General features: G+C 32.7%; 1 protein-coding gene and 2 non-coding genes across 3 annotated transcripts; 1 reads left to right on the forward strand and 2 right to left on the reverse strand.

The window, feature by feature from the left end:
- Window positions 1–797: 797 nt before the first annotated feature.
- Window positions 798–889, reverse strand: TRNAI-UAU (transfer RNA isoleucine (anticodon UAU)). Its single transcript is given in 2 exon segments — window positions 798–833; window positions 852–889. It is a non-coding gene; the product is annotated as a tRNA-Ile (tRNA).
- A 1,731-nt stretch (window positions 890–2,620) lies between these two features.
- Window positions 2,621–2,692, reverse strand: TRNAE-UUC (transfer RNA glutamic acid (anticodon UUC)). Its single transcript has one exon. It is a non-coding gene; the product is annotated as a tRNA-Glu (tRNA).
- Window positions 2,693–5,488: 2,796 nt separating this feature from the next.
- On the forward strand, window positions 5,489–27,003 carry LOC149948358 (uncharacterized). Its single transcript, XM_090172012.1, has 2 exons — window positions 5,489–5,853; window positions 26,389–27,003. Exons 1-2 carry the CDS (start codon window positions 5,706–5,708, stop codon window positions 26,652–26,654), a joined length of 414 nt encoding a protein of 137 aa, XP_090028138.1. The 5' UTR covers window positions 5,489–5,705; the 3' UTR covers window positions 26,655–27,003.
- The last annotated feature ends 973 nt before the right edge of the window (window positions 27,004–27,976 follow it).

A 27,976-nucleotide genomic window follows, 5' to 3' on the forward strand; every position in this document is an offset into this window, starting at 1 on the left:
CTACCCCCTGTAAAAAATTTCAATTTTTGAAAATGCTAAAAATAGAAAATATAAGTAAGAAAATAATGAAAAAGTTCGAAGTTGATTAAAATCTTTACAGGGGTACCCTTACATTTGGTCAGATTCCCATGTTATATTCAATAGGAAAATTTCCATTTTGTATTGTCAAAAACATTTTTGGTTGCCATGGCAAAACGGTTGCCTATGGAGACATTTCCCTTTATAGTTTTTCAAGTTACATGAAGGTCTACCAAATCGGTGTGTTACACCTCGGGTCGTCTCCTTGTGAGTACAGTAACAGCTTTTCACTTCCTACTTATAAAACCTACCACTAGGATCCGCCACTGTACAAGAGAAAAGTCGATTTTGAAAATGGTCAGTAACTATTTTTCACTTCCTAGTTAAAGAAACAACCACTAGATACCGCCACTGAGCAAGAGAAAGCCGATTTCGATAATGATTCGATTTTGTTTTGGCGATTGAGGTGACATCTATTGCGTTAGAAATTATACACATTAAAAATTTAAAGCGAAAATAGTACATTTTCCAGACTATGATAAACTTTAGGCGAGAATTAATAATGAAAGACAAAGCTTGTTACGCAAGAAATCACTATTAAATAAAGCAATTCAAGTGTCAAAGCGCCACCTAGTAGAAGTGACGTTAAATACTAACGGGTCCTAAAATAGATTTTAATTTGGGAGAAGCTAAGGTGGAAGTAAAGTAGGAATTTTTTTGAATAAGAATACGGCTAGCCTGGAAACGGTACGCGGGAAAATAGGTTACCCTAAAAAAATTTCCCCAGGTGAGGCTCGAACTCACAACCCCGGCATCTCTCACAAGTACTGTCTTATAAGTACCGTGCGCTAACCAATTGCGCCACTGGGGAGATGCTCGTCTGCTGCTTTGTCACTATGATAAACCTGGGAGGCTTTTTTTTTACTTTTTTTACTTTTAATTTTTCTAAATATTTTAAAAATAGATAATCTATTTTCGTAACTAACTAAGAGAAATTGGCGCGACGTTCGACATAAAATGATTCGAGATGTTTTACAACACGATGCTTAAATAAAAACATTAATATGATTCGGAGGAAATGAAAATATACAAGGCGATTTTTGTAGCGATTAGCAAGCACGTTTTCATTCTGTCGAGGTCAACTAATGTCCGGAAATCGATTCAAAATCGCCTTGACTGCCCGTCACAATTTATGCCAAGGGGTTGTGTGGGTCATATCCGTTTAGATCAAATACGTTACTGACTCTAGACCAACAAAAACATGACCTACTTTTTGACCTAAATTACGGAGCGCGTTTGTCGATCTTAAAGGCTAGCTATGGATGAAACTTGCCAAGGGCGTTATTAAAAATCGTGATAAAACAAACATAATCATTAATAATTCACCCGTTGATTAATTTTATCTATACTTCCAGAATGTATATGATTAGTTTTAACAAAAAGATTTCTTCAATTAAGAAAGTGCTGTCACAACGGTTAAAGGCATGGTTGATGACACAAGGAGTAAATAGCGCAGACTTTACTCTAACCTCGGCTTTAACTAAATGACGCAAAGTTTCTAAGCTTTTAACTCGAAGGCGTTTACAAAAAGAGCCTTTTAAATTTCGAAAACCTTGATATTTCCTTTACAATCAAGCATAAATCCTTATTCATAACCACACCTAACGTACAAGGTTAGCCGCATTATTCGGAATTTTAACTTTTCGAATAACTTCGATTTAAATCAGGTTAGGGAAATTCACTGGGTGGTAACCTGGTAAAACTGGACCTGCCCAATTGTTATTTTTCGTCTCCTTGTTTTGTTATGTAGCCTTAACACCTTTAAGCAGATGTAGATAATGGGGATTAAAGTTCATATTGGGAAGATAATAAATGAGATTAGAAGTTAGAACAAAAATAGTGAAACTAAATGGGAATGATAATTAGTATTTAAGTGCTCTTTAAGTTTCACTTGAAAATGATTTAGGCTTTCATAGAAACGTGGTCTCTTAGTTAGAGGGTTTTAATGTAACCATGAAATTAAAACGAAGATTACGAAAGTTTTGCGTAAATATAGTTCAGTAATTTATGGACAGATGGCAGCAAAGTTACCATGAAGAGCGAAGCGTCGATTTATTAGGACGAAAAAAAAACAGTTGGTCGTGTTGTAGAAAGTATTTCAATTATAAATGTTTATTAATATATAGTTTACTTATGATGTTGAAAATCAGAGGCGCATTGTAATTTTCGGGCCCCGTAACGCAACCCTCTCGAGATCTAACAAAAATTTGCAACTATTCATTTACACCTCCCATCGAGGTTACGACAATGAGAAAAATATTAACTGGATTTATTGATATTACTCTGCAAGCCGTCCGATCTATCGATTATTTGACCAAATAATTTACAAATATGTCTAAATAAATTTTATAAACCAAATCGAAGCTAACTTTTACAATGTATTGGGACCAAAATTAATAAATAAAGTCGAATTTTAATGAAACAAAAATAAACGTATAATTATTATTAAACTTTACAAGAACATACGAAATTATTATAAAGGTTCGGCTAAATCGTATATTTTGGAATGCTCAAATTAATAAATGTTGGAGCAAAAATTAAGCTCCGATGCCGGGAATCGAACCCGGGCCTTCTGGGTGAAAGCCAGATATCCTAGCCACTAGACCACATCGGATGTATCGCTTGGACAGTTTATAAAATAAGCAAATTTCGTTAAGCTTCCTCTACCGAAAAGAGCTATTTAACTTACTCAAAATGATATCTTACCAAAGACCACGCAACTCGTCAATCGGAAAAGTCCCATTATTTTCGCCGAGTGCTTTGCTTTTTTTTTTAATCACAATCTCGATATAAAATTACACTCGACACATGTGAAGTAAATTAGGTAGAGGTACTCTTACGGGGAGAAAATTGCGCAAAATAAAACTAGCTTACACCAAGGTCAAAGCCTTCACATTTACGCTAAAAACAAAGCTCCCTTATGTGAAAGTTATGCCAAGAACTTCTATTTCACGAAGTTCTAACAAGGGCGTGGTAAACCTAACCACGCGTGTTTAAACAAATAAAGGTTAAAACGTTGGGTCTCTCCCATTGGTATTGCGAGATAATTTAAACCATAGAAAAATACCGGCTCAGATCAGGGGGTAGAAACGTACGCGAAATGCGTTGTCTCATGCGATTCCCTAGTGGGAGAGGTGGGGGTGGAAGTTTAGTCTGAAAAGTTTCAGCGGGTTCGTCTGCTTCGATATATGGACCTCGTGTCCTCGTTCGGGCCTCGGACTAAAAATGGATCACGCTTATTGTCAAATCTAAAAAGCCGAGTGGTTAGTATTACAATTTTCATTATCATCGATGTAGTCATAAATTGTTTGTCTTAAATATAATTTCAGTGGTTCTTCAAAATTAATATCTTTGCCCAATGAAGAGATTGAATCTCCTGATTAACCTTTTGTAAAAATAAGTTTTAAATGGTTAATTTCAAATGTTTTCCTATATTTTTATTCTTTTTAAACAGCTTTGCTTAGAAAAAAATTAAGGCTAGAGGTCGGCGGAACGAATAAATTAACCGGCAAAATTTCGATTAACCATAAAAAGTTTGGTTAACTGTTTTTTATGAACATTTTATAGGAATAAACAACGATTTTTTCTTTAGAGCGGAAACCCTAAACATCTATAAATATTACCGTGACCACAAAACTTTAGCAAAGGTTATCTCCCAGATTCCACTCTCACTTTCAAACACGCTTTTGCGGTTTGGTGGGGGCGTGATAATTGTCGCCACGATTCGGAAATATTTCCGAAATATTTTTTCACATAAAGGTGAGCTAAAGTATACGACATAAAAGGCTTAATAAACCACCTATGGACTTCATCTTTTTAGCTTTAGAGACTTGTTTTCAGCCGTACGATCCTTCTTAGTCTAGTACCAATCAAATCGAAATCCAGCGCTTGGAATCTGGCAACCCTAGGTCAACGCAAGAAGTTCTTAAACTGCTGGATTGTCGTCTGCTAAGTACACTATTTTAAAAACGTAGATTTTCAGATAATTTAACTAGTGGCGCCATCTTATAAGATTTCGGCAAGTTAAATATCAACCACTAATGGCATTAACTCGGAGATAATTGTACCTTATTTTTTGAAACCCGAGGTTGCACGGGGCCTTGTATTTTGTACAACTCTCTGCGAGGTTGACCACGTGTAGACTGCGACCAAAGGCGTTACTTTCAAACTGTACCCCTTTTAGCTTTGATAATACACACACTCACTGCACGTTTTTCTGTAATGAGCTTTAATATCTAAAATACCAAAAGGAGAAAATTTGTTCTTTAAGAACAATGGCGGCTAATACGTTCTATCTTTAACTACGAGGGAGAGCCATTTTGGGGGGCTTCGCTGTACACGCGTGTTGCTAAAAGGATAAACGCGTCCCATTTTGATCCTATTTGCAGCCCGCAGAAAACGGGCAGCCTTATCACGTGGACCCCCCGCTGAAACTCGCACTTCCTTCCCATATAGTTCCCTAAAATAAAATAAAAATATGTGGTCCTCATTTTTTTTTTAAGAAAAAAGTGAACATTATTGTAGACATTCTGAATTCATAGGAAATGTTTGAGAAATATTAAAAATTTGTTACAAATACCAAATTAATGGTCAGGGCCCACAGTTTTCCGGGCCCTAGGAAAAGTAGTCTAACCGGGCCCCAAAGGCCCCCAATGTACCGTTTTACTCCCCCCCCCTAAAATAACTGTAAGAAAGCCTTCCTTTAGAATCCGGGTCCTTAAAAAGTGCGGGCCCTATTGTCACTTTTGTAAAAAGTAATAAAATTAACAAAATGTTCGCTTTATTTTTATAAATAATAAATATTTTTCACAATCTTTCATTTTAAATTTCTAATGTTACACAACTCGGAATTATTAAAACCGATAAATATATATAATCATCCTTTGAAAGATTTAAGACAGACACTCAATTTTTAGATAAAATAGTTCTTTTTATGAATTCAGCTACGCTTGCCGAACTGGTTTTTATGTTGTTCTTACGTCACGATGTCAAGCTTTATTAGACTAGTTTTGACACGCGCGGTTTGCAAGCGCACCTGAAAATAAGAGGCTTCTCGCGCCCTACGCGCGCTCTCAATATTACCAAAGTTAATTTTGTGACGTAGCTACATTCAAACAAGAAGGCCACTTTAATATATAAAAACACCTATTCCAATCCTGATTAAACATTCAAATTGGACAAAACCCAAATAAACATCGATAAAAACGCGGATTTCTACAATTAGAAGTAAAAATGACGCATTTTATTACATCGAGAGTGTCTTCCTTTCGGGGTTGCGCGCGCCTTTGACGTCACGCGCGCTGAGCCACTTATTCCGCTTCCGTCCCCCTCGAGTGTAATTCCCCCCGCGCGACGCCGTTCCGAAGGCGGTTTGGGCGCAGCAGTTTGAACTCAGCCATTCAGTGCCGTTTCGTCCTTCGTCTCGAGAGCGCGTTATCGCTCTGTGCTTCGTTTTTCAGTTCTTCCTTTTTAATATTTCTTCATTTATAACTTTAATTGATATTTTACTAATGCCAATTACAAGTTAAATTCGATCGTTCCTCCTCCCCCCCCCCTTTCAACGGCCACCTTTTGCGTTCAGGATTTGATTTCGATACTTCGGAAGTTTTTGTTTACTTTCGCGAGTCATGGGTGCCGAATCCAGGGGTCACGATGAGCATACGATGACTTGGTCAGGTATCGCCGCTTTCTCTTCAGTAGCTGCCGTTTTCGTCGTGGTCATTGTGGTCATCGCGGCCATTAAATTTCAAAGAAACAGGGCTGCCAGGAAAGTTGGTAAGTGTCGTATTTTGTTTAGCGTGAACTATTTTTGGTTCTTTATGATTTGAAACTGTACTTTCCTCAAATTTATTTTTATATAAATGGAGTAATGATAAAGTTTTGAGTGTTACCCAAAGGGTAGAAGAGGTCTTTGAAAAGATTAGTCTACTTACATTTTGAGTACCAGTATATAGGAGATTTAAAAACATTATAGTTATTTCTATCTTAATATTTATTTTTATCAAAAGTATATAAGATAATATAATACGTATTCAACCTAACAAATTCCTTATGTTATTCACTCTGAAATGTGTACTTTTGCAGTCTGTGATTTTTCAAAACACGTTTTGTTTTGAAATGTAAATGTACTGTAAGATAAATATATTTATAGTGAGTATTTTTTGTAATGTATCGTAAGTTTACGTAACGTACAATATTTCTCAATATAGGCGCCGTCAGTATAAAAAGTAGCGCATCTACATACTAAACCAAATTAGTCAGATTTCACAGCTACTTTGACAACGAAAAAGTAGCGGACCAGATATTAGAACCGCTTGTAACATTTTTCGCCACAGCATGTCACTAGTGTTAGTGAAACGCACTTTTTTCGCGTAATTCCGACGCGGCTGCAAATTTGAAGTCGATTTTTATCACGTTTACCGCGATAAACTCCAAATTATCAAATAAAAATTATCAATGAGATAATTATACGCAAATAAATATAAAAACTTAGGCGTAAGCTATAAATTCTCTAAATTATTTTACTGCATAAACCGCTAAATAACTCATCCCGAAATATCAGCTCACGTTCCAAATACATTTACTTGTCGATAGCAGTTAGCTCCTATACCTCAATGACTGTTCATAAACCATTAAAAAAACTTAGTGGATCTCTATCTAAAGATACAAAAATCAAAGTATCTCAAACGTTTTTATTGATACGCCGCGTATCAGGGAAGTAGAAAAATCCCTATCTAAAATCTTTGATGGAAACGCGCGTGTATGATAGCCGGGCTCCCCCCCCCCCCCCCCCCCAAACAACCCCCAAACGTTCCTCGAGAATCGTATCTGCCGGTGCCATAGAGTACCACTACTTTGTCATTGTGTTTTCGGCTCATTACATTTTGAGTAATCGTACATCTTTTCGTTTGAAGATTTAGATAACATTGTTACGACAGTGTCTACTCTATTATTATAACAAATGAGGCTTCAATTGATATTGGTACCGTGGGAAAAACTAACCACACTATTTGAGAACAGCTTTTTAATTAAAAATTGTCACGTTTATAGTTTTGGGTTACATTTTTAATTGATTATTAGGATGATTAAAAGTAATTTTTGTTACTTCATATTATTATTTTATTTATAATTTACATGGGACAGGGTTGCCCCGCGTCAGGGAAATCATGGACAAGTCAGGGAATTAAAAAATGGGCCTGAAAAGTCAGGGAATTTTAAGAATTTTGTAAAACGTCAGGGAATTCAAGTTTCTTTTGACAAGTTTTGAAAGTAATTTAACTCTAGATCTATGACAAATTCTACGATTATCATTTATTTCCTTGAAAGTTCAGCTAATTTTTTCAACATTGCAATAACCTTTTTACTGAAATATGTCTATTTAAATTTATTGACTTCTGATAAAAGTTAAGTATAAAATAAAAATTTTGGCCTGAAAATCTCTTAAAATGGTCAGGGAATTTGAATCTGAAGATTTTGTGACCCATACAATATGGGAGGTCATGTGACAATGTATTGTCTACGTCACGTAGCGTAGCTCTTGAAGGTAGAGAGCACGCGCTGCAGTCGCGAGACACTTCGGAATCTGAAACTCGCGTGCAAGTAAAGCACCGAAAATAGTGAAGCTCGTGACGCAGATAAAAATATTTTGTACTTCTAATTTTTGTTTTATTTTATAGAAACACACACCTATTAGAAACTTTTCAAAAAATAATAAATTTTTAAAATAATTTTCATTACTTCATATTTATTATTTTATTTATAATTTTCATTGTATCTAACTTATCCAATTTCCCTTTTTTATATAAAATAATAATAAGGAAATTTAAAATAATTTTGCATTTTAAAATTATTTCCCCATTAATGGCAATGAATTAACACCCGACATCACATGACCACCCATGCATTTTCCCATACATTAATAAAATATGGAATGAAACCAAATTCGCGGTATTTTTAATTATTTGTAGAAGTGTAGACGTAGCTTTATTTAGTACAATCTAATCTCCTACGAGGTCCGCCTACACATTTTCAAAATAATGGCTTAACGTGCTTATATGAAATTCAATAAAAAGGCGTACAAATTATTTAATGCCATAATTATGTCTAAATGAGTAAGTGACGCAAACTAGTAAATGACATAAATGAAGTATAATTTAGTAAATTAAATTCAAATTATTTACTGATTTGTTATTATTTATTTTTTATTAATGATAAAATACGCGAAAAAGTAGATTAGTCCATAATAAAAAGGGATAATATAGCTAAATCCTAAACAAATTTTAAGAAATTAAAAAACTTACTAATAACTCGTACCAATAGGTCTTCGAGCAAACAAAAAACGCGAAACTCCGATCAAATAGATCTTTTTCGCGTATTTTATCATCCTTCTCACAGTCCATAGGTGGTTTCTTCTAACTACTTTTTTATTAAGACTATCAAATTCAGCAAAAAATTGATAACGTTAAAATTAAAAAAAAATATTACAATAGAATCCTCAATATAATATATATATATATATATTTTAAACGTGATATTGAAAATGAAAATCGCATTAGTGATAATTTTAAATTAATAATTATTACAGACCTCTTTTAAACCGCCACGGTAGGAATAAAAAAATATTTGGACCATTTAAAGGTAAAAAAGGTAATTTCAAGTGGCGCATTCGGTAATTCCCAAAACAAAACAAGCTATAGGAAAATATAAAATCGAAATAATTATAATAAAAAGAGCGTACAAAATTTTCCAACAACCGCGATTGATCACGAGGGCACCTAGATTCCGACAGAAATGAAAAGTTTTCGTTGCTGACGAAGCTATTAAACTGGTTCTGGAAGGCAAAAAAAAATCCTTCGAAATTATTTTTTCCTTTTTTCAAAAGTAGAACGTCGCTCTGCTATCTTAGAATCTTTAATATATGATGATTATTATTTGACGCGGGAATCAGTTCCGGATCCCTTCTGGCTGCGATGTCCCTGCAATTAGAAAAACTCTTCTTTTGTGTGAGAAAAAAATAAACTAGGACTGAGAAATTTCTATTGAGGTGTCAGGGCTCCCAACTTTTCATTATTTATAAATTTATTTTTGTATTTCTTTCGTTTGACGGTACGCGGAGCTGGTGTCTTTTTATAACAATAGAGAGGGGTAAATTTCTTAGCAAAAGCCAAAAGGTCAAAAGACTTTATACAACGAGAAATATAATATCCTTGGAGCGTAACACACTATCAAACGAGCATTGTCTGTTCACCGAAGTTAAAATTTTATTTCGGGTGGGGGTTTCACATTATTCCATTGTTCTGATAATTGAAAATTATTTCAAGTTGTTTGTTGGGCCACGCCGAAATTAATTAAGTCTATGCCTGGTACGCCATGGAACGCAAGTATTTCACCCACATGCCCGATATTAATAATAATAAGGTAATGGACACTTAACATCCCAAAATTATATATTTCGTTACCCTCTGCGCTAACATTTTATTTCGTTACCCTCTGCGCTAACATTTTATTTCGTTACCCTCTGCACCAACATTTTATTTCGTTACCCTCTGCGCTAACATTTTATTTCGTTACCCTCTGCGCTAACATTTTATTTCGTTACCCTCTGCACCAACATTTTATTTCGTTACCCTCTGCGCTAACATTTTATTTCGTTACCATCTGCGCTAACATTTTATTTCGTTACCCTCTGCACTAACATTTTATTTCGTTACTCTCTGCACTAACATTTTATTTCGTTACCCTCTGCACTAACATTTTATTTTGATAACCTCAGTTTTAAAAAATATTTCGTTAGCCTCGGTAGAAAATTTATATATTTCGTTAGCCTCGGTAGAAAATTTATATATTTCGTTAGCCTCGGTACAAATTTATATATTTCGTAGACTATTAAATTACTTATTTTGGCATGCCAATTTAATTTCTAGTGAAAATTTTGTTGGAAGTATGAACTTTGGAGATTTTCCTCTCCATGTAAACACGTCCTGAAGCGATTTTATATTTGAAACTCATTTAGGCGCTTTTAACACACGAACACAAGGCAAACGAGACCTGGGTTTGGAAAAAACACGGAATTTCATAAACAATAAACATATCCAAAATCGCGCAATAACGTTCAACAATAGCTGTTCTGACATTAACTTTTCAAAAAACAAAAATGGAACGAAATCGTGCCTTCGCGAAAATACGTAATTCCCCACCGCCGAAATATAATCATTCCCAAAAAACTATTTGCATACGAAGAAAGTTACCCCATGATGATGATGATTTCTTAAGAATTATGATTCCTTCAAAACAGCTTTAACTATCGTACGAACCTATGAATTTAAATGCTGAATTCGAACAAGAATGTAATTATACTTAGTGAGAATTACTAACAAGGAGAGTACCCGAGGTGGTTATTGCCGATTTTGTTCAAAGTCGGGCGTAATGTAGAACTATACGAGATGAAATTTCCCAAAAGGAGACGTTGCACTACCCATTCGATTTGCCATGGCAACCGAAAATGTTTTTAACCACTTAAAACAAAAATAAGATTTTTTCCTTATTTTACCCAAAAAGTGTTACAAATTAACCAAACTTGATGAAATTTACCTAACTGTGGTCCAAATTACCCATTTTGTGATTTTCAAATTAAAAAAAAATTCGTAGGAAGTACCCTGTGAAACCGAGAAAATCCCATGCCTTTTTTAAATGGAGATTTTTTGTTTTAAGTGGTCAGAAAGATGTTCGGGTGCCATGGAAAATCGAATGGGTAGTGCAACGTCTCCTTTTGGGAAATTTCATGTCTCGTATAGGTCTACATTACGCCCGACTTTGAACTCGATCGGCAATAAACACCTCGGGTACTCTCCTTGCGAGTATACCCGACATTGACGTAACCCAATACGTATGGTTGTTTATTTATCAATTCCCCCCCCCCCCCAACGATCCTGGCATAATTCAAATCAGACCGTATTTCACTGGTTTCTTAAAACTGACGTTTTTCTACGCCATTGAAGTGCACGCTTGTGACGTTTTTCTCCCCCCCCCCCTCTCGTTCGGGGTAACAGTAGACCCATGATGCCCTCTGATAGCCTCCACAAAATCATATTCTCCTTAAATAGAAATGAAACTTTCTTGATTTGAATAATTACCTTGCTTTAATAATATATATTTTCTCACGCAGATTTTCTCTGCAGAATACAATAACGTGAAACTTAACAAAGAACCATTTTTTTGCGAACATTCGCGTTTGAATAAACCTCGTTAAGTTCACTATAAAAACTTTATCCTTGGCTGGCTACACTCCCCGGACTCCCGGCCATTGTGAGGTACACTTTATTCCTAATCTCGCCCTTGAATGCCATATATAAAGTTTGCAGGGGTCAAATAGCGCTCGGAATAAGGGTCACATACTTCCCCTACCACGGCCCGGGGCTGTTCGAATTGAATATTCAGGGGTAGGGGAAGAATTTAAGGGCAGGATGTTTCGCTCCTCAGGGTACGGCCTTTCGCGGAGCTGAGACGGAATATCGTAAAATAAGGTCTCTTTGTCCACCGCAAACAAATGTTTCGAAACTTACCGATGGAAGCGTTGTTGATGTCCGTCATTTTCGTAGGGCTCAAGTTGCCTTGTTAAATATTACAGAGTTTTGAAACTATAAGTTATATTTTCTAATCGTGTAATATGAATAATTAACGTTAATTTGAAAGAGAATTGGAGCAATTTTTTCAGGCCGAAAACAATGGAATTTTTTTATCGTTCTCCATTGTCTTAATATAACAAGTAATTTTCAGGAAAACGTTATTATATTTTATATTATTATGGTCATTTATTTTTTATTTCTAATCAGAATTAAGTAATTTTTAATTATGAATAAAATTCAAATATATTCAAATATTACAAATAAACAATCAGCAGAGATATAGGCCAAGTCTAATTAGTTTTAAGTAAGGCAAAAGAAAACAGAATACAATCTAATCAACAAGACACGTTAAAAGTAGAAACTACATTTTTACATTTCCGAGATAAAGTACTTCATATATTTTTTAAAAGGGGTTAGATTTATCAAGTTTTGAACATGGTTTGCGAGAGAGTTGTAAAGCTTAATGCCTTCGTAGAAAATCGAATTAAGTTTTTTATTTAATAGTAATTGTAGCTAAATTTTGGGGGCATAGTTCGTTAAAGATAAATTAGACATTTTTCAATACAATATTTGACTTATGATTTATATTTAAAAAAAACTATTTTATTCAAATTTATTATTAATTTGCCACCATTGCTAATTTCAACAAAAATAAGTTAATCATACTAATTATATTTTATTATTACTTGTAATTTAGTGTACTCCGAATTGGAATTACTGTGTAAACAATTTGTGTACGCTTTCATAGATACATAAAAGTATAGTAGATGGTTTAATAATATTTTACTTAAAACGATTTAAAAAAATAATTTGATGATAATCGATTATTTAAAAATATTTGTTTTAAGTCGTTTTAAAAATCATTTTATCAAAAGGAATTATTTAAAAACATTTTTTAACTTTATTTAAATCAAATTTGAAAATAATTGATTAAAATATTGTTAATATACATACCGGGTGTATTATATTTTGGCTTTTGATCAAATAATGTTTTACAAAAAAAAATTAAATTTAAGGCTTTTTAAAAAATGATAAACGTTTTTAAAAATATAAATTGAAGGCTTTTTAAAAAATGATCAACGTTTTTAAAAATATAAATTGAAGGCTTTTTAAAAAAGATCAACGTTTTTAAAAATATAAATTGAAGGCTTTTTAAAAAATGATCAACGTTTTTAAAAATATAAATTGAAGGCTTTTTAAAAAATGATCAACGTTTTTAAAGATATAAATTGAAGGCTTTTTAAAAAAGATCAACGTTTTTAAAAATATAAATTGAAGGCTTTTTAAAAAATGATCAACGTTTTTAAAAATATAAATTGAAGGCTTTTTAAAAAATCATTGATCAATTATTTAATTTAAAAAAGTTTTTTTTTTTAATTCCGATATAAATCAAACTGTGATTTTTGTCATTTGAAATCTACGACTTTTTGGCGCTTATCACGGGGTGGATGTACCAGATAAGAGCAGAGCAGAACAGTCTGTTAAAGCGGCAACTTCTTCCGAATGCTTTTGTCATCTGTGTCCGTTGTCACGAGCCCTCCACTGGCATCCCGTTCCCGAGCAGAGGGGCTCCAAAGCTCACCCGCCGAGGAAAAACTTCCACAAACTTCTATTTCGACAACTCTCTAGACTACACTATAGGGGCTTAAAAGCGCAGCCCGAACCGTCATCCCGCGTTTGGCCGCCGAGTCAAGTAATCTCGAGTCGTAGGGCCCCCAGCATCGGAGCTTCTAAAGAAAACAATCTTGGAGGAGCTGGAAACATCTGGCTTATAACCGTCGGTTACACACTAGCGAGAGAGAGGGGTAAAGTGCATTGCCCCCCCCCCGTACAGCCCCTTTGTACCCCCCTTCCTAGCAATGTAGTCATTTTTGACACATTCCTTTCGAGATAAAGTCTTTAATTAGTTTTGAGCCTAGCTTTGAGTGCAAAATCAAAGTTAACGTTGGGATGCGTACTGTTTTTAGGTCTAAAACACGGTTGTTAGGCTGGTGGACACTGGTCAAAACTAAGATATTTGGATATTGCATATTTCACAAATCAATCTGAATTTTTTTTTAAACGCGAAATTTAAAATTTTAGAACTAAGAGTTGTTAATTTTCCGGAAAAATAAAATGCGGAAAATTTTCTTCGCAAATCGGAAAAATAAAAAATTTAAATGTTCATAAATTACTTTTTAAGAATTTTTAATGTTTTTAACTTTTTATCGATATAAAATGTCTAATAACAGTAAACATACTACAAATCATTAATAGTGTTACATTGTTAATCAGTTTAAACTAGTCTAGAGGTTGAGTTTTACTTTCAGATTCGAAAACATGAGGCGAAAATACCGCTTTATTTAAATTTGCAAACAATATATTAGACTAATCATGGAAAAGAGGCCTTTGTCATTTTCCGCAAGAGCCAAAGACTACATAAATTCTTAGCGATAGCTTATATAGTCTTTGGCTAGAACTAAGAAATATTTAGAAAGCTGAAGTAAATTTGTTACATTGTGAAACATTTAAAAAAAACCCAACAATTCAGTTGTTTTTATTTTTGTAATTAGTGTGACAAAATTTCTACATTATTTTAAATTTTGGGCGAAAGTTCAGTCTCTGGAGAAGCGATATCGGCAGAAAGTATCCGGTCTATGGCGACTCAGTCAACTTGAAATGAGGTTGGCTGCTTTGAAGAGCTTTCAAAGAAACGGCAGTTCTCACTTGACGTGTTTTCGGCGTAATTATTTCCCGTCGTCCCACGCTCATTACGCTCGCCGTTATTCGACAGAATAGAAACCGCGCTTACATTCGAGGCTGTCTCGATGACGCGCTGATGAGCGAGAAATATTAACTGTTCCAAGCTCCACCTCATTCCTCCAGCCTGTTAAGACTCGTTAGCCCGTACCCCAAGTGTTTCTTTAAGAAATCCTTTCGCCTTTTCAACTGACGTACGCCAAATTAAGCGGATATTATACCCCCCCTTCGTATTAATTACGTTAGCGTGTCATTTTGATATTAGCCTTTCTCATTTATTGGTTCAAAATTAACTTGGCGATAGCTATCGTTGTCATCCAACTAGTCGGATAAAAAAATCTTTAAATTGTTAAGATTAAAAATTTTAATTGTAATTATATTAAATATAATTTTAAATAAATATTTAATTGTAATTATCTTAAATATAATTTTAAATAAATATTTAATTGTAATTATCTTAAATATAATTTTAAATAAATATTTAATTGTAATTATCTTAAATATAATTTTAAATAAATATTTAATTGTAATTATATTAAATATAATTTTAAATAAATATTTAATTGTAATTATATTAAATATAATTTTAAATAAATATTTAATTGTAATTATATTAAATATAATTTTAAATAAATATTTAATTGTAATTATATTAAATATAATTTTAAATAAATATTTAATTGTAATTATCTTAAATATAATTTTAAATAAATATTTAATTGTAATTATATTAAATATAATTTGAAACAAATATTTATCACAATCATATTTATTTCAACGATATTGATATTTATACTAATGATATTAATTTTTCAAATTCCAATATTTTTTTACTAATGAATCAAGAACAATCAAGAATTATATTTATAATTTTATTAAATTTCCATATTGTTTACTAATGAATGAAGAATTATATTTATTTTTTTAAATTTCTATAATTATTTTTATACTAATGAAAATTTATATATTTTTAAAATTCCCATATTTTTTTAATATTGAATGAAGAATTAATTTATTTTAAATTTAAATAATTTTTTTACTAATGAATGAAGAATTATATTTATATTTTGTTTTTAATTCCAATAATTTTTTCAATACTAATGAATCAAGGTTCAAGGTGAACTATAAAAAGAAAATACGACCACCTTAATTAGGCCTAAGGTGGTGCCTTGGGTATTAGCCTAGCTGATTATTAAAATTAATTAATCCTTCATAAAAAAGTTATGATAGTAATTTCCCTAAAGTTCCTTAAAACTCAAGGAAAGGCTTAAATAAAAACTGCAAAAACTTTCACTGATTGGTTCTAATTAAAGAGATCAAGGCGGTCGGTCTAATTAGGACGAGAGTTTATGGGGTCAAATAATTATAAGACTATATAAGAGCTAAGTCATTATTATCTGAATAATAAATAACTAAATGTTCAAAAAATAGAATTAACAATAGGTGTTAAATCCCTTGTCAAACTTTGATGACAGCTTTGGCAGTACAGCGAAAAACAGGTTATAAGTCCAAGCACGGTAACACAAACTCAATATTGGACTTTGATGGGGATTTTATAGACGCACCAAAAGCCAGAAATATCAATACGAGGTTGAGGGGGAAATACGGTGTGTCGCAGACTGTGACAAACCCCAGCGTCTAGCGTAGGCGACGTGACAATCTTTCGGTCGTTGTCGGGGTGACGACGGCTTGGCGACAAAGTATGAGCTATGAGGTGGCGTCCTTTCGGGGGAAATTTTGATGAATATACGAGTGAGTCGACGCTGCATTTTCTGGAGATATTTCTACACACGTGAGGCGACTTAAAGGGGCGACACTATTAAATAGGCATTTATTATGGAACTAAAAATGGCCACTTACTGCTATTCTTACTTTTGACAAAAGTTTATATAATTTCCAATATCGTATTTGTAACATTTTATTCGATAGGACTAGCGAATTTTAATTATATTTAAATTACAATTAATAATTACAAATATTTCTTTAAATACTCGTGAAAATGGTACACCAGATTTCTGATTGCCAAAGATTTACTTTTATTTCTAAAGATATTTTTTTATTTAGAATTACTTTATGGATTTCAAAATTAATTTGAAAGATTTCGCATTTTTTTTTGTGTAACTAGGATTGTTTTACGGATTTAAAAAGATTTCCCCGATTTATAAAGATTTATTTTGATTACCAGAACAAATTTCTCGGTTCACTATAAAGATAATAATAATCAGTCAATATAATGTAAAAACACTAGGATTGTTCACTTATCTTAATTGACTTAGTTTTCAGATATCGACTGTAACTAGAGTGGGTACTTTTTAGATTTTTTAATAAAAATCAAATTAATCGATTTTTTTTATTTAAATCTGATTTTATTGAATTTATTGATTTTTGTACAAATAATGGCTTTACAATAAACGCATATTTTCCTTGGATTAGTTAGCTAATCTTGAATTAAATTTAATTACTATGTCATTTTTTAGTTTGCTAAAATTTTCTATATATTTTTAATTTTTAAGAACTTATTTTTTAAATTTTTTATTTTTCCATTGAAATACATTGTGTGATTTCAAATAAATTATTTTTTCAATCACTTGATTTAAACCAGTCAACCAACTGTTGAAGTAAAAACAATAAACAAAATGATTTTATCACGCAAAAATAAAGCGATGTTTGAATCAAATTTAATTTAGAAAAAACCCGGAGTGTTTGATAACAATTGAGTTTTAACTAATTGAGGAATATATTGGCACTTTCCCCCCCTTAGTGGTTTCATCTTTTACAAATATTTCACCTCGCCTAGAAATCCAATGACACAAAGTCTTTTTACAAAATGAAACTTTTTGGAATAAAAATTTTTCAAAATAACAAAAAACTTTACAGACTCGACTAACCCCGTTATTAATGAACACATTCGGAATTAAGCGGAAGGCCAAAACACTTTCCACACAAAAAATGACGATTATTCCAAGAGTAATTAACGAGAAATTCGAGGAATTTGACGTTGAAAAGAGCGAGGTTTTAGGAGAGACAATCGTCAGTCAACGCGCGCAGCGGAAACGTAAACCCCAATTGGCGGCGGAGGAAAATAATCACAAGGAAGGGCAACTCCTACTCTATTGTTTCCCCGTGATGCCACTTCCGGTAGGGTACTTCCTTTTTCGACTGCCTCATTCCCCTTCGCCCAATTTCCGCTATTTATGTTGCGTATCCGCTAATTCCGCTTCGACTTTGTAGAAACGCTTTGCTCAAGAAAAAGTCATTTTTACCGACAAAGAAAAAGGGAGAAATTATGTCACGAGAATACCAATTAAATTTAATCAGAGGCGAATTAAAAATATTCTGTAAAACAGTGGTTTTCAACCTTTTTTTAACGGAACCCTTTGCTATCAGAGCCAGGACCCGCAAGTCAATGTTTATATAGCGCTTGTTAAAATAATGGAAATGTTTCACTTTTAGGGCAGCAACAAGGATTCCCTTTTAACCAGGTAGCTTTTTTTTAACATATTAAGGCTTGGCAAAAACCAAAGACTATATAACGCTTATATAGTCTTTGGCAAAAACACGACGTTCTGTTTCAATTATTTCCACAAACACGATATAAACAATAAATTAAGGGTCCTGGCTCTCGGAAATATTACTTCTTGGCGATTTCCTGGGAGGATGATTTATTGAAGCGCCTATTAAATAAAATCCCGGTGGTTGGAAAACCAAAACGCCTTAGGGTCTGTTGCAAAAGCCCTAGCCAAAGTGCTAGCCCATAGAATTCAACATGTGCGATACTAGCAAAGCAGACTTTATAGATTTCAAATATATGATTTTTTTATTTATAAAAAATAAATTATAATTTACAATAATAATAATATTTATAATTACTGCAGAATTATCAATTTATTAATAAAACAACCCAATTTGAAGTAAAATAGGCGTATTTTTCAGTTTTAATCTTATATATTGTTATATAGGATTAATGTATATAATATATTGTTAAAAACAATTGTTTTTACGAAAAACAGAATTCATTTTCTCTCCGAAGGATTTCAACTTGACACAAAACCTTCTTCATTCTTTTTAATCATAAAAAAATATATTTTTCATATCGACTATTTTTCATTTTATTCTGGAATTTGGATATAAAGAATATCTAGATAAAGAACAAGTGGTTGGGAAGGGGGCTGGAATAAAGCGGGGGGGGGGGGGGGTGCTACTGATCCCACGCGTCCTGCTCGCTTGGTGATTTCATTTAACGGTCCAAGAAAGAAATATTTTTTCTCCGAAATACTTGAACGTTAAATCCGCAGATAAAGGTGGCGTGGAATGTTTCTTTCCCCTTCCCTTCTCCCCCCCCCCCGCGTCATAATATAGGTCGATTCGCTAAACTATTTCCTTATTTTTGTTCGATTTTCACCACTTTTTCAATTTTAAATCACTTGATTTTAAAATTTAAAAAAATGATCAAGATCGACCGGCCCCCGCCCCCCCCCCTCCCTCACGCTTTAAATCGATTCAAAGCGAATGGTTTTGGCAATGTAAATCGTATTAGACGCGTACCGGTTTCTCATAGAGATTATACGAAATTAAGCAAGCGCTAAAAACTTGAAGGGAAAACGTGTAGAAGTCTTAGTTTTTGTGTACAGACTGTTTACCCTACACGTTTTACAGCGCGGACTATTAGATAGGATTTGAATATTTTTAGATTTATGAAGAAAGAACTGCTACTTCATGGAATAAAATATGTAATTAAAAATATTTGGAAGCTTTCGAGCCGTATATTGTCTAAATATCATTACCAATTGTGAAGGATTAAAATGATAAAAACTAATTTAAATTAAATTATTTTTTTACTTTCAATCTGCTTTATTTTAATTTTAAGTACTCCCCCTTGTTTCAAAATAAATGACGTAATTGACATCATTTCCTGACAATGACGAAATATATATGATAATATTGTTACATTTGTCCAACCCATTTCCGAGTTATCTCCTTAGTTACTCACTATTGCTTATAATCAATTACGTATTTTGTTTCCAATAAACGTAATAAGTAAACAATCTTTCTATACGAATATAATTATTATAACTTAAATAATTTAATTATAATTTTATCCCAATAAGCGTAATACATCAATAATTTTAAATTATTTCTAATATAATTATTATAAATGAATTTAATTAATTATAATTTTAATAGTACAATGTTTATCGAAATTATTAGAAATTGTAATATTTAAATAATTAAATTTAACAGCCAAATTCTAAATAATTATCTTTAAGGTCTATTATCTAGTTTGTAAAAATCTATTCGGATAAAAAGTTATTGTTTTAAAACAAATAAAATAAAATTTTCTATCAAATTATAGTCGAAAGAGGGCCAAAAACCGAAAGTATACCACCGTTAAAAAGGCTTATTGTATAAATACGGGTAACCATAAAAGCGATTGAAGATACACCATTTCTGTGAAAAACAGGCGCGGATAATTTTCTCACGCCTGAGATGTTCCGTTAATAAGTGGCGACAAAAATACGCAATAGTGATCCGCGTAGCGTGGATAAATAAATGCGTACTTGGTTTGAAAACCCACTTTCTTACGCGATGGAAAGTGCAGATTTCCAGCACGGGCCAATAACTCGGCCGCCCAGCGGAGCGAGACGGCCGGTCGTGGCGCTGCCTGGTGTCCAATATATTAAGGCGCCATACCAACCCCATCCTGCCGAATTATTCGACGATAGCCCCCCTGTCGAATCGACTTTTCTGTTTGTCTTATCCCTAAATATTTGAAGCGCGCCAGGTTTCAATTACCAGTTTTCGCTTTCGTCGAGTGATAAAATGGGAATATAACCTCAAGTCTTTTTTAAGGTTTTTTTATGTTAACAATTTTGGCGGGAAATCACTAACCAGCGCCAAAAATATCTGAAGCCATAGGAGGGAGCGGGAAATGAACGAAGTGTTGGTGTTCCACACCAAAAAACCTGAGGTTATATTCCCTTTAATTGAACATTCATTGTACTTACAATTTGATGTATATTATGAACAGACAAAATTGACTAACCCTCAGTGTTCACACTGTGCACAGGGCTCCCAGAAATCCTATAATTCCTATAAAATCCTATATTTTCAAAAAGTTATATAACATCCTATATTTTTAGCAAAATCCCCAAAAAGTCTTATATAATTTTGATATTTTGCCCATTTTAAATCCCGCCACTCAGTTAAATTGCTAAATTTAGCTATAGGATCAATTCCTATACAAAGTCATTCTAGTGTATACTTTTGTTATTGTTAACATTATTAGTATATTTTTGTGATAAAATGGTTAAATAGTTTTTATTTTTAAGTACTAAATATAGATTGTTTTAAATGCATAAAGCTAGTAATTGAAATACCATATACAGTCCTATAAAGTTCTATATTTTTTGAAAAATAATCCTATAAAGTTCTATATTTTTTGAAAAAATAATCCTATAAAGTTCTATATTTTTTGAAAAATAATCCTATAAAGTTCTATATTTTTTGAAAAAATAATCCTATAAAGTTCTATATTTTTTGAAAAAATAATCCTATAAAGTTCTATATTTTTTGAAAAAATAATCCTATAAAGTTCTATATTTTTTGAAAAAATAATCCTATAAAGTTCTATATTTTTTGAAAAAATAATCCTATAAAGTTCTATATTTTTCGAAAAAATAATCCTATAACGTTCTATATTTTTCGAAAAAATAATCCTATAAAGTTCTATATTTTTCGAAAAAATAATCCTATAAAGTTCTATATTTTTCGAAAAAATAATCCTATAAAGTTCTATATTTTTAGAAAAAATAATCCTATAAAGTTCTATATTTTTAGAAATATAATCCTGTTTTGCCTATAAAAAAATTGAAGATGGCCCTGTGTGCATTTAATTGGACGAACAAAAATTGTTAAAGAAATTGGCGCAATAAACTTGTATAATGTGAACGAAGCTTTATTGTAACACATCCTTGAACTTTTCGAACACCCACCAAATTCGACCTAAATTGTATCAACGAAATCATTTATAAATATAAAAAATGCCCGGTTTACCACGATTGAAGGTAGAATATTAAAACATTATTTAACACGCGATACACTCCAAGTTTCACCTACCACTTTCCGATGGATACCTTAACCCGTCTATAATATGCGATATAAATTCGCGTACTGACAAGTTAAATTGACCTTCACGTATTGATAACAGCTGAATTTCACCGAATTAACCAAAATTTGACAAATCCAAGCAACTACGATGAAATGTAAATACTTATAAACATTCAGAGTGCCCTATAAATTTTGACTTTTGATATGTAAATACTTAACAAATTTAATTTACGTCAATTAGTTAAGAACGTCCAATGTACCAACTAAATTTCAAATCTTTCCACTGTAGTACAACAGTTGTCCACACGAGGGCCAACGATTTGGAATTCCGCAATTATTTATAAATTCGTGTTTTTTATTATCCTATGCTATTCTCTCTGCTATTTATTTAGTTGAATATTTCAAATGTAGCTCGTCAGTGCGTCTGGAATAATGTCATTATTTGAATTTCAAATAGTTGGATATCTCAAAACAATTGCTTACCCCAAAATCACTCACTTCCCCGAAAACGGTTCTGCGTTAGTCCCTTAAGGTTTAGCAGCTTTTATTGGTCACACTGCTTATTTCGTTCCAAATTAATTGGCCTTTTAAAAGTTAAGAAAGGCAAAATATACAAGCACGAATTTCCGGTAAATCGGGGGCGGGAATTTCGAATTTGGTTTGTTTACGGTTGAATTTTTAAGTATACAGTAATATCGGCGTGACGTATGTCAACGTCACCCATGCTTTTTCCTATAGATAAAAAACTGCCTCAAAATGGTGGCCATAGCCCAAAGCTACAGAGCGATACTACTCTATACCCGCGCGCGTTATATAATTTTGGAAAATATTGCGTTATATTTCGAAGTGATCATTAATTAACATAATTAGATAAGATTTAAAAACAGTTGTAATAATTTATTACAAGTGAGGCATATCTAAAAATATTCCGTTTTGCGAGCCCAGGGTAAGTATAGAATGGGTAATGCTGAGATTACCACGTTGACATACATACACGTGCGATTTGACGATTGTTTAGGAGCATACTATTAAAAATGCACTATAATGAAGCTTAAAAATAATAATCTTCATTAAATATTTTTTGCTCACTTTGAAATTAACGCAATAGACATTTCAAAAATGGATTAATATAACACACGTAGGAACCTTAAGGAATTCAACAGAAAATAGGTAAAATTTTAAATTCCAGTCACCGATTTACCGGAAATTCGTGCTAGTATCTTTCCGCCAATTGTACTAGGTATTTTGCCTTTCTTAACCTGAAACGGAGTATAGGGACCTAACAGATTCTACGTCACACGACGTCACCCATGCTTTTTCATATTGAAAAAATCCTACCCAAAATGGCGGCCACAGCCAAAGCTACGGAGTGTTAGTTCACTAAAGATATCAAATGGTAGAAATTAACATAAAACGCACACTTTAACAAAGAAATTTTTTAGATACGACTGTTCTCAATGAATATGAAATTATATTTTCCGGGTATTTGGAACTAAATTTTTAAATTAAAAATAAAAAAAAATGAAAAAAACTTTCAAATTAGATAAAACATTTTCAAATAAATTGTTGCAATATACAGAAATGCGAGTAAAAGCAAAATTCGGGGACGCAACGAAAAGCGCAACTTATTCTTAAAGGTCAAGTGAGGTGAAGGCCTTTAATTAGCGTGGAATATTAGGGGAAAAGCATTTGAAAAAGCCGTAACTGCAGCAGCCAAGCAATTACAATTATACGAAGCGTGCGAGGAAGGTTTTCCGTAACAAGCGGCGAATATGGGCCAATGGGCCTCGCCACCTCAGACAGCGCCGCCACACTTGAAGAAACAATGTACTGCCGAGAAAATAAATACATTTTTTAAATTGGGGTTCTCGACACGTTATTCAGTTCACGCCTGACATTTCGACCCACTAAATAAATAAACCCACGGACAGAAACAAAAAAATACGCGGGAAATCCTGAAATGATCTCTCTTCGGAAAAGGAACGAAATTACGGCCACGATATAATTATTTTATTTTTACCAATTTGAGTTTTTTTCTTCCCGACTCTCTTTAAACCCCTTTTCGAAATACGATCGCATTTTTTTTCCGCGTTACAAATATACCATCAGCTATTTTTACTACCGTCTACGGGTACAGGCTCAAGTACGATAATAAAGATAGGTTTTTTACCAGACTTTCTGACAGTCCAAAGGTTTAGGGAAATATTTTCCTTAGTGGCACAGGGAAAATTACAATTTTATATTTTTGCAGCTGTATATAACGACGCAAATAACGTATGGAAATTTAGTTCGCTTCGAAAGATATTTTATTTACAATGTTAATGGAATATTTATAAAATTTTTACCATACATTTCTAACTTGAAGTGAATCTTTACAGTAAATGTCTAACTCAGATTTAATTTTTAGCCCACATCGAGTTTTTACAGTAAAGTTCTAATGAAAAAATTTAAGTTAATTTCTTACGAAAATATAATTTTTAAGTTAATTTCTTACGAAAATATAATTTTTAAGTTAATTTCTTACGAAAATATAATTTTTTAAGTTAATTTCTTACGAAAATATAATTTTTTAAGTTAATTTCTTACGAAAATATAATTTTTTAAGTTAATTTCTTACGAAAATATAATTTTTTAAGTTAATTTCTTACGAAAATATAATTTTTTAAGTTAATTTCTTACGAAAATATAATTTTTTAAGTTAATTTCTTACGAAAATATAATTTTTTAAGTTAATTTCTTACGAAAATATAATTTTTTAAGTTAATTTCTTACGAAAATATAATTTTTTAAGTTAATTTCTTACGAAAATATAATTTTTTAAGTTAATTTCTTACGAAAATATAATTTTTTAAGTTAATTTCTTACGAAAATATAATTTTTTAAGTTAATTTCTAATTGACACCCATTTTTTTTAAATGAGTTGTTTTAATAATTAATTTATTTCTATAATTACACTTTCAAGCTATCTGTAACTGATAAGGTTTTGTTTATTTTTTCATAAAAATTTTATCTATATATCAAAAAAATATTGATGATCATTTAAAATTAATCTATAATCGATAAAAGGATAAAACCAAATGTTAATCTCAACCCAGAAGGAGCTTAAAAAAGCGATGAGTTAATGAATTCGGTGAACCAAAACATAAGTCAAAATTTTATTAGGGTAAAAAATTAAAAAAAAACCACAAAAAAATCTCCCAATTAATTTTTTGGCGGCGACCAAATCAAGCGTTACTAAACGTTAATGATAGAATAATCTGGAAAGGTTCGGTTTGGGTTAATCACCTCTTAGGGTAACAGCCAAAAAATGGGCTACATTTCTAGAATTCGAACCTAGTGACAGCGCGAAAAATCGTGCAAATACAATGAAACCCCGGCGTCAATAAAATGGTATTAACTTATTTTTTTCTTGTGTTTTACGTAGTATAGGTTGTGCTTCAGAGTTTTTCCCCCGCTTCTTCGGAGGTTCTGCGATACTCATATAGATGTTTTTTTAATGAAAGGCATAAAAAGCTAGTAGACTTTTTTTTAAGTCTTTATGGATTTTACAAAGAGTTCTACTTTTGATTCTCACGGAATATGCAAGTAGACGAACCGGTTTTTGATAAGATTTTTGTCGGACCCATTAATAAGTGACGTCACCTAATAACGAACGGAAACAAAAAAACTAGTTTTTACGCATAATAATTAAGTCAACTTCCCCCTGATTTCGCCGCGGCATCATTTACATTAAGTCTGGCTATGCGCGAGGTATTTATAATTATAGCGATTTGGTAGTTATTTTAAGCCTAAAGCTGATTTTTATATAAAAAAATCTCCCGTCGGACTTTGTTAATTAACATTCAAAGTCGTTTCACGTGTTTATTAAAGAATCGACTCGAGAAAACTTTCCCAAGCGGTAGAAAACGCGTCGCTAAAATCGGGGCGATAATATGAAAACGACGGAGGTGGCGACATCTCTAGTGAAACAATTGCAAACACGTTTAGGCCTCGATTACCCGCGGATAGCCAGTCCTAAATTAGGTTCAAAGTACCGAATAAATGTACTACTCAAGGTCTTTTTGGGTCTTTTAAGGACGAAAAATATTGTGTTACGTTCGTTTTGTGCCAAATGAGCAAGCACCGGAAGCAGGTGACTCTTTCACAGTCGGTATTAAGAGTACAACACAAAAAAAGCTTGACATAAGTCTGCCCTGTTTCTATAGCTGGCTAAGCAGCTGGCGGACTCCCAAATCCCAAAGACATTTCAATGGGGATGGGGAATACTTGAAGAAAAGCATTTTACTTTGGGAGGGCTAGACACAGCTGTGGAACGCCAAGCAGATGTACTGCCTACCTTTAAATTTTGACCTTAGGGTTTGGCCTAGCCTAAAAAATGCCAGGTGGTAAAGACGCGACCACTTCAAAAATAAAGACGATTGAGACAAAGGCCTAAAGCCTATTTACAGCCTAATTTTTTCTCTTATCAATTTGAAATTTTTAAATAAACTATTTGTCAAGTGTTTCTTATTGTCTATAAACGAGATTACCTTTAAAAAAAATCAACTATTTTTAGGGTTAAGATGTTAAATCCTTCTTAAATTCTTTCCAAAAAAATAAGCTACATTTCTTACACGATAAATGCTTAATGGTTTTAATATTAATTAAAAATAAACCGACATACAGTTGAAAACACGTTTCTTCTTCATAAGCCATTCCCAAAATAGTTAAGTGTCAGTGCCAAATAAAAAAAGGAACCTATTGTACATAGAACATAGTGTTCTATTAGTTTGTCAGTTTCAAATCATGGGGCTCGATCAATTTGACATTTGATTAATTTACTTTAATTTTAAAATTGCAGATCCACAATCTTTGGCCACTAGAGCGAGGCTCTTTTCCCGAGATCGACTGGACACGACAGAGTACATGCACAACTTGGCAACTCTCGATCGAAAATTAGCGATGGACGAAATTTTGGAGAAACGCAGGAGGGTAATTTTTACACCAGCCGTTTCTTGCGAACTTCGTGGTGGACCGGATGATGTTTTTGTAGATTGTATTGGGCCAATTGACCTAATAGATGATCACCGATCACTTAGAAAACCTGAACCCTGGACAATGAACTGAAATGGACAATTAGGAATAAATAAAATTCGACAAACACCGAAAAAAATGCTAAAAAATAGTTTTATATCAAGATATTTAAAACGTGAAAATTAATTATTTTTCAAGAAAATGTAAAGTAACTTTTCTAATTTAAGAAAGTTAACAAAACAATGTATTTTGTTTTTAAAAGATCTGATTTTCCTTCAAAATTTGAAAAAAAAAAATTAAATCTCCCTTGATAAAAACACACAAATTTTCTTAACCAGCCCAATCACATTCTGTTATTGACATTTATTTTACAACTGTACGTTTCGTAGGACATGTTTGTACATATTTCCATTTTTTAAACAAAGTAAAAAGTTTGTACTTTAAAAAGTACAAACTTTGCATTAAACCAGAATGATGGTTAATATTAAAAATATTGTTGTACATATCAAACTATTTGATTAAACTTTTTTATATTTAATCCTCACTTGGTTTAGTAAGCATCTTACATACCCTTATTGAACTGGGGCAAATTTCCCACATCAACTTAAGTTATTTTAAAATAAAACAATTTACGGATTAATTAACACAAAAATTCTCTGTTGCCTCGCCACTTAACGGCGCAAATCGGAAATTTATCGATTCGGTATGGGAGGCAAAACCAGCTTGTCCAATATTATTAAAAAAATATCCGGTGCCCCTGAATAAAGAGGGGCTGACGCGAACTTTCCCTTGAGATGATAGTTAACTAGATCTTTTAATTCATTAATTAATGTTTAATTTTGAAACTTTATTATTTTCTATATCGGAGAACAAAGGCCTACTAAATTAACCTAATAGTAATAACATAGCCGCAGACCCCAGGATATCTTCCAACAGCAGGAGCAAAACAGAACATTGACATGCAATTGAAATTATTGGAATTACCCAAAATCCTTTGGTAATCATAAATTCACAATCACTAATAACATAAGTGTATAACATTGTTACATAAATGTGACACTTCCTATTCTTCACATGCAAAAGTTTTACTGAGAGCTATTCACAAAACAGACTGCATTACGGGCTTCGTCGCTGTTTTCGGTCCGCTTGCTAACGCGTCGCACGTAGCCTTTGACAGCGCCTCGCTAGGGGGAGATTTTCTTCTTGTGATGACGTCACTCCGTTACTAGCTCTCAGTAAAATATTCCCCAAAGTGATGACAAACTTATGGAACAATATTATAGACTTATGGTAATATCAGAGAGGGTAATATAGTGTAGGAAGCTGTTGGCTTGCGTGGCATGAAGGGCTTGCCACCACCCTCCTAACCCGGTGGTGCCTTGAGTATTAGCCTAACTGATGATGGAAACTTTTCA

Source organism: Leiobunum rupestre, chromosome 4 (genome assembly GCF_980474605.1).
Source record: "Leiobunum rupestre chromosome 4, qqLeiRupe1.1.hap1, whole genome shotgun sequence".
In the NCBI taxonomy this organism is placed as follows: domain Eukaryota; kingdom Metazoa; phylum Arthropoda; class Arachnida; order Opiliones; family Sclerosomatidae; genus Leiobunum; species Leiobunum rupestre.

Coding starts and splice junctions, on each gene's coding strand:
- LOC149948358 (XM_090172012.1), top strand. CDS start 5,706: ATGGGTGCCGAATCCAGGGGTCACGATGAGCATACGATGACTTGGTCA. Junction 5,854..26,388: donor CAGGGCTGCCAGGAAAGTTG/GTAAGTGTCGTA, acceptor TTAAAATTGCAG/ATCCACAATCTTTGGCCACT.